At 42.1% G+C, this 10,000-nt stretch overlaps 2 protein-coding genes across 2 annotated transcripts in view; both read left to right on the top strand.

Moving 5' to 3' along the window:
• LOC138019087 (uncharacterized) overlaps positions 1 to 73 on the top strand; it is a 39,621-nt gene extending 39,548 nt beyond the window's left edge. The window contains exon 17 of the mRNA XM_068865756.1: positions 1 to 73. This exon is cut by the window's left edge and continues 933 nt beyond it. The gene's annotated coding sequence lies outside the window, so the exon portion shown is untranslated.
• A 2,689-nt stretch (positions 74 to 2,762) lies between these two features.
• LOC138019073 (uncharacterized) overlaps positions 2,763 to 10,000 on the top strand; it is a 17,587-nt gene continuing 10,349 nt past the window's right edge. The window contains exon 1 of the mRNA XM_068865731.1: positions 2,763 to 3,649. Within this exon, the coding sequence (XP_068721832.1) occupies positions 2,790 to 3,649 (860 nt within the window). The 5' untranslated portion in view covers positions 2,763 to 2,789. The remainder of the gene's footprint in view (positions 3,650 to 10,000) is intronic.

Here is a 10,000-nt window from a genome sequence, read left to right as displayed (position 1 = left end):
ATGGACCCATCTTATTATTGCCTAAATTACTTCAAACTAGTCAGAGTTAGACGAATAAAAGGTGTCTTGTTTATATGGGTGCTGTCGTGTTTTGGTTTATGTCTTTCCTTGGTTGGTTCTTAAAGTGCTCCTTTGACCAAAACTACGTTACTTAAACATTAAGCGACCAAAGTTTTAAGCCTTGATTTCAAAAGACACCTGTTATCTTAACTAGAATTTTGCTATTCAATGGTCCGCCAATTCTAACTTTAAGATCTTCAGAGAGCTGGATCGAGGAAAAAATGACGTCAAAGGCTCACTAGTTTAAGAATACAACGCGCGCGTACGCAGCAGAATGAACATGCAGCACGGGAAGTTTAGGCTTTCAGAATTTTAAACTCGCGTTTTGCATATGTAATAAGCTGCATTCACACCTGAAATTTTGAGCTGGTGAGCCTTTTGACGTCACTTTTCCCTGGATCCAACCGTATGAGGTCCAATCTGTTAGTTTTGAACGTGAGGAATGGCGGACAGTGAAATCTAAACCTTAGACTCCAAGTAAACGGTCTTTGCATAAAAATCACAGCTCAAAATTTGCAAGACAGATGTTTGGCAAACATACTTTTAAAATCTGAAGCAAAAAAAAGAACTGATTTTTTTTTCTCTTAATCACAGGGGCACTTAAACAGACATCGCTTACGTTTTAGAATTAGTCTAGCCGTTGAAAAGCAATACAAAAATACAATAGAGTTGCTAGGAAACAAATGTATTTATCATTTGTTACGTAACCTTTTCTTTGGGGTGTTACATGGTATGCTGTTTTTTGTCGCTTCATTAGCGCCAGGCTATATATATTCGAGTTGTCCTCATTTATATTCATTCGCGTCCTACGACCGTCCCTACGCCCTCAAAATTATGTCCGATGTTGAAGACGTTATTCCAGCGAACTCAGATTTTTCTAGCAGCGGCCTTTTGCCGTCTTCGCTTCCTAAACAACCTTCGTCTCAATCTCTCGATGCTTCAGTACCATTCCAGTCTTCAGAATCCAGTGATATAGCGTCCGCGTTCTCTCTATTTAAGGATTATTTCGACAAAAAGTTGGGCGCCTTGAAGCGCGATATTCAAGACGAATCGTGCAGCAATACCGATTCTGTGGCCAAAAAGCTTAAAGAAGAATCCAAGATCACGTTTAGATTTGAAGGTAATAAGAAACAGTTTCAATTCAACTCCGACCTCGCAGAAAAGGTGAAGTCGGCGTCAGTTGCTCTCGGGAAGAGAAAATTAGACCTTGTTAAAACTCAATTGGAAGAACTAGACTCTGACATCAAAAAGCGCAACAAACTTATCAGACTGGCAGACAAGTCCGCCGCCGGTTGGGATTTGGTGAACGAGTATTTATCAGACGAGCTGGCTGGCGGGTCCGAGGACGAGAAGCGTATCCGCCGTGCCGAGCAGAGGGCCCTTCGTAAACGCAACCAACGACAACAGAAAGCGAAGCCATCAAAACAAGGTTATTCACAACCCCAATCTTCTACCACAACCACCGCCTTTGCTGACCAACATTCATCATCCTCCAGACCTTTTTCTCGTACTTTTGGCACTTTCAGAAAACCAAGACCAAGCGACATTTGTTTCGCCTGCGGCCAGCAAGGTCATTGGAGATCTCAGTGTCAAGTTAATCCTCAAACCAGATCTTCGAGCTCGGGGCAGTCCTTTCCTAGTTCTTCTGGTTTTTCGGGCATTGGAGGTAAATAGGACCACAGGATTAAAAGCTTGTTCTCCAAGGTTAGATATTAGCTTTAGTCCATTTATTAGACATGTATCCTTCTTATTTGGAGTATTTCAGGGAAAGGGACTCTATTACTTTAGCCGATTTCGATTACGATCGCAATCTATTTGAATTTACACAGAATTCCGCATTGCCAGTACTTAAGGGTAGACTTAGGTCCTGTTTAGGTTATTGGCACACTATTGGCGCCAACAGTTTTGTTATCGATACTATTAAATTTGGTTATCGGATTCCATTCATTAGTACACCTTGTCAGGCGCGTTTTTCTAACAATCAGTCAGCTCTTAATAACGCGTCTTTCGTGGAGTCGGCTATCGCTGAATTAGTCCACACTCACGTCGTCGTTGAGTTACCCTTTATTCCACACGTCGTGAATCCGCTGTCTGTCTCGATACAGTCCTCAGGCAAGAAGAGGCTTATTTTGGACTTACGTCATGTCAATCATTTCGTTTGGAAACAGAAGTTTAGGTGTGAAGATTGGAGAGTTTTATTATCATACGTTAATAAGGGCGACTACCTTTTCAGTTTCGATCTCAAGTCCGGATATCACCATATTGATATTTTTCCGGATCACCAAACTTTTCTAGGTTTCTCCTGGGTTTTTTCTGGTACCGTTCGGTATTTTTGTTTTGCATCACTTCCGTTCGGTCTAAGCTCAGCTCCATATGTCTTTACCAAGTGTCTCAGGCCACTCGTTAAGTTTTGGAGGTCCAACGGGATTAAAATTGTTGCGTTCCTCGACGATGGGTGCGGAAAAGGGGACTCACTGCCTATGGCCAAGGAAAATTCATTGTTTGTGCAATCATCCTTAAGCAGTGCGGGGTTTGTTGCCAATTCCGCCAAATCACTATAAACCCCCACTCAGACGCTTGTTTGGTTGGGTTTAAACTGGGACTTAGTTATCGGTACCATTTCTATTACCGATATACGTATTTGTAAATTCGTTGCTCTGATTGACAAATTTCTCCTATCCGCACCTTATGTTACGGCTCGCGATTGTGCTGTTATCGCAGGTCACGTTATGTCCATGTCGCCAGTTTTGGGCAACCTGACTCGCCTCAAAACCCGTTTCCTTTACAAGGTCATAGAATCCCGCCGTAGTTGGGATTCCCGTTTTAACATCGGGCTTCATAATGATTGCCTCTCTGAAATATTTTTCTGGAAAAACAATATCGTTAGTCTTAATACGAGAGCTATTTTGCCTTATGATGCTCCCCTTTTGTTTAGCTATTCGGATGCTAGCAGCGTCGCCTGCGGGGCTTTTGTTGTGGGCACTAACGAGGTGTCCCACCGTATGTGGACTGCTTGCGAAGCAGTTAAGAGCTCTACCTGGAGAGAACTTAAGGCTATACAATTTGCCTTAAGTGCGTTCAAAGACTCGGTTCGGGGTAAGTGTGTAAAGTGGCATTCTGACAGCCAAGGGGCAGTTCGTGTCGTGGAGATAGGGAGTCCTAGTGCAGAATTGCACTCTATTGCGCTTGATGTTTTCTATTTTTGTCGAACTCACAATGTCACACTTATTCCCCAGTGGGTTCCCAGGGAACTTAATGCTTGTGCTGACGCGATTAGCCACATTGTAGACTTCGATGATTGGTATACAACCCCCGAGTTCTTTACACACTTGGACCGCCTTTGGGGCCCACATACAGTCGACAGGTTCGCGAATGCAGCCAACGTCCATCTTCCCAGATTCAATTCTAGGTTTCGCGTACCCGGCACTGAAGCTGTTGACGCTTTTTCAATCTCCTGGTATGGAGAGAATAATTGGCTAGTCCCTCCCGTCCACTGCATTTCTAGGGTGGTTCAACATCTCCTCGTATGTGGTGCGGTTGGTACTTTAGTCGTCCCTTATTGGCCGTCTAACGTGTTTTGGCCTTTCTTGTTCGCAAATGCAATTCATTTTCAACCGTATGTCCTTGAGTACATTCATTTTCCCGACCCCTCAGGGATTTTTGCCCTCGGGTGTTACAAAGATTCACTCATTGGTTCAGATAGGTTTAACAGCGCGGTGTTGGCAGTCAGAATTGGCACTAAGGGGCCTTAGTTTTCTCAAGCCGAGTGGCTTTATGCTGGCCCGTGCGTTTTTAATTCCGCTCGTCGGGTTATTTGTCCTCGTTTCGCATGAAACTAGCTCGCCGAGTGGCTTGTTTACCGTGGTTTTTTGAGTTGGCTCACTCGGCCTTAAATATTTTTCCATCTGGCCAGGGGTATATTGCTGTATTGACTCCCAGTGCGTGTATTGAGGTATTTTTGCCATATGTTTTTCTTCTTATCCTCGTAGAAGTTCTCAAAGATGCCTTGCAGCCTAATTTTCAACAGGTTGAAGACGGGCGACTCCGGGCACTGGTTCAAGATCTACCCGCAGTTCTTCTTAAATCCAAAGCCGTTAGTACCGCGAGGAAGTATGAAAAGGGGTTCAATACGTGGAGGAAATGGGCCTCTCAGTTTAATGAAATTGTTATATTTCCCGCTTCTAGTGTGCACGTTTCATTTTTCTTTCTTAGCTTGATTCAAGAATCTTCTTCTTGCAGTACTATTGACGAAGTCCATTATGGGCTCAAGTGGGTGCACGATTTGGCAGGTCTACCCGACCCCTGTAATTCCTCGTTAGTGTTACCTTTAATAGAATCTGCTGAGAGGCTTCTCAGTGTCCCTGTTAAAAAGAAAGAGCCGGTGACCCCCGAGGCTATTCAGCTTTTAGTTTCTAAGTATGGATCGTCTTCAGCTAGTTTGTCTGACTTACGTGTGCTTACTTTGTGCCTTTTGGGTTATGCAGGGTTTTTTCGCTTTAACGAGTTGGTTCAGTTACGCAGGTGTGACTTTCAGTTTGAAGATTCTTTTATGAGAGTCTTTGTTCATTGAAGTAAGACTGACGTTTACAGGGACGGGGCTTGGGTTGTTATCGCTAAGACCTTCAAGCATACATGTCCTTATTTATTAGTTCAACGATATTTTGCGGCCGCTTCTTTTTCAGCAGACAGTGAAGAATTCATTTTTCGCCCTGTCGTTTTTCTTCGCAGTACCGGAACCTATAAATTGCGCGGGTCTGTTCCTCTGTCTTATACTAGAGCGCGGGAGATAGTGCTTAGTGCTTTCGATTCCATCGGCCTTCCCAAGCAAGACTATGGTCTCCATAGCCTTAGGGCCGGAGGTGCCTCTGCTGCTGCTAATGCTCGAGTGCCTGACAGATTGTTTAAAAGACACGGCCGTTGGAAATCAGACAAGGCAAAAGACGGTTACATTAAGGATAGTGTTCATTCATTGTTGTCGGTTTCGTTGTCACTGGGTATTTAATTTTCCGCATTTCCCGTTCTTTTAGTTCGCACACGGCTCGTGTTGACACACCCCAATTGAGGTTGCTTGTTACATGATAAATGTTTTATATTCGTTTGAGCGGGGTAGCGAATTAGAATATAAATGTATTTATCATGGGTTACGTAACCTTTTCTTTGGGGTGTTACATGGTATGCTGTTTTTTGTCGCTTCATTAGCGCCAGGCTATATATATTCGAGTTGTCCTCATTTATATTCATTCGCGTCCTACGACCGTCCCTACGCCCTCAAAATTAAATACCCAGTGATCAGGGGCTTCTTTTACACGTTGTTTTTTGCATGCTGCTACACGAAAGGTTTAGCACGTTTTGTATCTTTACTGATTGATTGTTATACGAGCATAGTTTAGATCATTTTGTTGGATTGTTTTTCTTGCTGTAATTTTGTGCATTTCTGGGTTTTCATTCTGTTTATTGTATTGTTTCCATCCATTCTGTTGATGAAGGCATAATAAAGAGGGTCGCACACGGCTCGTGTTGACACACCCCAATTGAGGTTGCTTGTTACATGATAAATGTTTTATATTCGTTTGAGCGGGGTAGCGAATTAGAATATAAAAGAATTAACGTGAGTGATCTCGCCCCACTTGGTTGACTTGGTTGACTATTTTCTTTGATAGTGAGGACCTTAAGATCTACGACGACGACATCCACGACAACGCCACAAAACCATAATATTATTTATTAAAAGATGCGGCACGCATTTTCAGCAGTTTCGATGACAACGTGAGCATGCACAGAGAATCCTTCATTCTCTATTTTTCAGTCTCAAGCCGCTCGTAACAATTTATTTTTAGGATACTTCGCCCACATTGTACGACGTGAGCGAGATGAAAGGTGACGTTTTCGTCGACGTCGTCGTCGCAGATCTTAAGGTCCTTAGTGAGTCTCAGACGACACTCGCAAAAGTCCAATTTCTATCACAAGCCACCAATGAAGAATAACTAGACCATGTGTCTTTTCATTTACTCACCAGGGCCTGGTTGTTCGAAAGCCGACTGACTTAATTTTTTTCAACTTTTTCGTGAAAGTTTCTTTGCTTACTTTTGATTTTCAAGATTGACTACCTCCTACCTTGTAACGTTTTACCAAATATTAACGTTAAACAGCATTTGGGACTAGAGAAATAAACTCCTAGGTTAGTTTATGATCTGGGATTGGCGTTAATCGTGTTTTGAACAACCGGGCCCAGGGTTAACATATAACTTCTTCTTCCGCGAATGCACCACTTTGACAGCAGCCTTAACAGTAGAGTATAACAATTGTCTCGTGAATGTAGTAATAGCTTCTCTCTCACTAATCTCCCATGGCTCACTCGGGTAGAGCATCCGAACTAGTAATCGCAAGGTCAAAGCTTCAACTCTTGTACGAGTATCCAGGAGTAGTAGTCACCGTCGAAAAATTCCACTCTTCATTCATTTACCAGGGTTAACTTTTACCGTTTTCTTCTCTGCAATCGCAAGAAATTGCTTGTCCAGAGAGTGGTTGTGAGAATCAGATGCATGGGGTATCCATACGTTTTCAGCTATGTCCCCTCCTCATTTCCCACATCTTCTTTCTATATTCATCTTGGAACAGGACGAAAGGTAGAGGTAAGAGAGACGTTACCCATAGCAGCTTGGTCGACCCGCTGGAGGATCTGACCATAATTTCGTCGAATTTAAGTCAAAAATGAAGATCGCAAGAACAAAACAGAGTTAAAGTCTTGTTTTATAATTACAGTGCCGCAGATTGGCCTGGTCTGAGCGAGGATTTTGGGAACTTGCAATGGGATTGTGCGTATCTTATGGACAGTATCGATGATGTCTGGGAAGCTTGGGAAACGTTTTTTCCTTTTAAGCAGTCGAACGCAACATACCATCGAAACGTTTTAAAACCTCAGCGCAATATACCCTGGCTAAACACTGATCTTAAGAAATTAATTTTAAAGAGGCGGGGGTTATGGAAACGAGTAAAGATCTCTGTGGACCCCTGGCCTATTTATTCAACTACTCATTGTCTCTAGGAAAAGCCCCGCAGAATGGAAAAGAAGCAAATGTCGTACCAATTTTCAAGTCTGGGCAAAACACCCTGGCTGATAACTACCGTACGATTTCGCTGACTAGCCTTGTTAACAAAATGTTGGAGCGTCTGCTACACAAGCATATTCTTAAGAGCCACTGACCAGAAATATCGAGAATCCGACGACAGAATCGAAATTTCGTATTTCGGTTTGTTGCCCCCAAAATGTCTATGTGGTGAACTATTTTCAAAAGTCTCATTCATAAGTTTCGCCGCTTTTTCGTTTTCCTAAAAATTGCAAAAGTTGAAAAGTTGACAAAAAGCTATTTTGGGATCCGCGGGAAACATGGAAAAATTATGCATCTTTGGCAAACTCGTACGTAACAATGGAACTACTCCCGTATTGCAAATTGTCTCATATCGAAATCATCCTTTTAGATACCTACACGTATAAATATTTCTTAGGAATTCGGATTTTTAGTTGACTTTTCGACCGTTGAAGATGCTAACCGTGAAGGGTTCAAGGTCAAAGTGAGATTTAAGTCAAATATAGGGGCTTATATCTACTCTAGCATATATTTTCCAGAACAAAAATTGAGATCAAAGTAAGCTTATTATTTGTTTTTACCGTCTGAAAGTGTCGATTTTGGCCCGCTAAAAGCGACCCGTCATAATAAAAATTTGTTCGCGTATTTACGCGCCTCCGAGGGAACGGCGGCCGTCACGCAAACTACTTCAATTTCAACTAAAGGGGAAATAAACTTATGCAAAAGTCAGTGAAATTGCCCCATTTTGCTTCCTGACCTGAATCGTTGTGGCTATATAGTTGTATATCCTCTCCTTCATTTTATTAAAAGACAGAAACAATTAGCTTTTTAAAGTTAATTATTAAGTGTTATGAAATGAAATTGATGCGAAAGTGACAAACATCAACCACTAAGGTAGGTCAGGTAGAACCGTGAGATCAACCAACAAACGCGAAAAAAAAATTGTATTTGTGTTTTTTTGTTGTTTGTTTTTTTTTAATTGATGAAGAGTTACGTGTTCTTACCTTAGGCTTACAGTATAAAATGCTAAAAGAATTAATGAGTTATTTATGGGGCTCGCGCCCTACCCTATGTTCGGTTTTTCATCAAGCCAGACTGCTTGCGTTCGCTGGCTTAACAGAAACATTTTTAATTTGAGGATAAGTATGGTTTTTAGGAAATGGACAAGCCAATGCTGTCTACCTTCTGTTTTCTATTGGTAATCCAACTAAGAATTGCGCTATGCTTGGCTACTTTTGCCATATTTTGACAATCTCCCACGAAATTGAGGGAAGACCGACGTGACTAAGTGACATTCGATTAACGTAACAATTGGCATAAGTTTTCCGTGGGAACTGACCAGCACGTCTGCCCGGCCAATATTGTTGAAGTTTGCTCACGATCGATTGATTTTCGTTTTAAATAACAAAAACTCTTCTCGGTCTCCGGTAAAATGGCATCCTGCAGCTATTCAATACCTTCACTAAAAAACGATTCCACGTCATGTGGTGGCAACAAACTGGAAAAAAACCCAGAGGTCTTTCAATGCATTGTCTTGAAAAGAACTGAACCTTCGAGATTGTTTGTGGCGGTTTCGTTTCCGAATCTAAGAGGCATATCAACGTGGTTGCGGATGACATTGTCCAAAATGACGGTTGCTAGCTGGCGTTTAATTACTAGGGCAGGTAAGTGTTGATCTCTCTTTAAATGTAATTGTATCAGCCCCCTACATTTGGATGAATTCCTTGTTTTTGCCATGAAATAATGCATGCTACTAAGATGTTTTTTGGGCCTTTATGTTCACGTTCTTTAGGGGTTTTATAGCATAGCAAGATCACCATTCATTGCTAACGGTGTGCCCAACGGCATCGGGAAGTATATGAGACATGGCTGGGAACAGTGGAAAAGTGCTTTGTTTCCAGTTCCAAGCCAATTAGCTGGGAACACAAATCTTCATCTGCCAAAGGGGATCGTGTCCAGTAATGGGCAGGAATCAGCTATATTTTTATCCGCTGGGAAAAGCCTTTCTTTCCTTTCCATTTGAGACCCACGTGATGTAGCAATAGACCTATTCGGGCTAACTCAATGTTGTAACCCAATATCAGATCTCTCTGGGTTAAGGTCTTCTATTGTGTGTGTTCACATTATTTGCATGAGAATGTAAGCATTCACATTTAAATGAAATATGGAAATTACTATGAATAACAAATCGTTTTATTATGTCCCAAAGGATTTGAATTGCCGGTACAACATTGAGTTAGCCGAATCGGTCGTATGTTTTTCTTTTGCTGGCTGATCCAGAAGTTTTTCCTCAATCAATCCAGCAAAACCTCGAAAAAAAATCTAGCATGAAATATTCATGGCAAAAAGGATTTCATCCAAATGTAGGGGCTGACTAACAATTAACTTAAAGAAGATCAATATTTACCCTGCCCTTAGTAAGTAACAGCGTTGAACTATTATTTTGGACCATGTCTCCACCACTTTATAAGCTCTTAACAGCCGGCGAGGCCACAACGAACGCCCGACACTACGACGCCCCGCCACATCTCTGGTACAGTCTGTTCAAGACACCATGCATTGAAAGTCCTCTGGGTATTTGCGACCATCTCACGTAGAATCGTGTTCTATGGAAAGAATGAGCCCATGTTACGAAGACCGAAGAAGATGGTTGTGATTATCATAAGACGAAAACTCAATCGACTTCTATTCGTGCGCCGCTTCACAACCATTATGCCAGCGGCAACCGTGCTCTGGTCAGATTCCCCACAAAAAATTATTCAATTCCCAAATGTCAACGACAGTCACGCTGTCTTCCTCGATTAATTCGTAGAGTATGGCTAAAGACGCTCAAGCTAGCGCGACATTCTTAG

The sequence above is a fragment of the Montipora capricornis genome, chromosome 2 (genome assembly GCF_036669925.1).
Source record: "Montipora capricornis isolate CH-2021 chromosome 2, ASM3666992v2, whole genome shotgun sequence".
Taxonomy (NCBI): Eukaryota; Metazoa; Cnidaria; class Anthozoa; order Scleractinia; family Acroporidae; genus Montipora; species Montipora capricornis.
The sequence above is the reverse complement of the archived record's forward strand: the minus strand, read 5'-3'. Positions and strand labels throughout refer to the sequence as shown.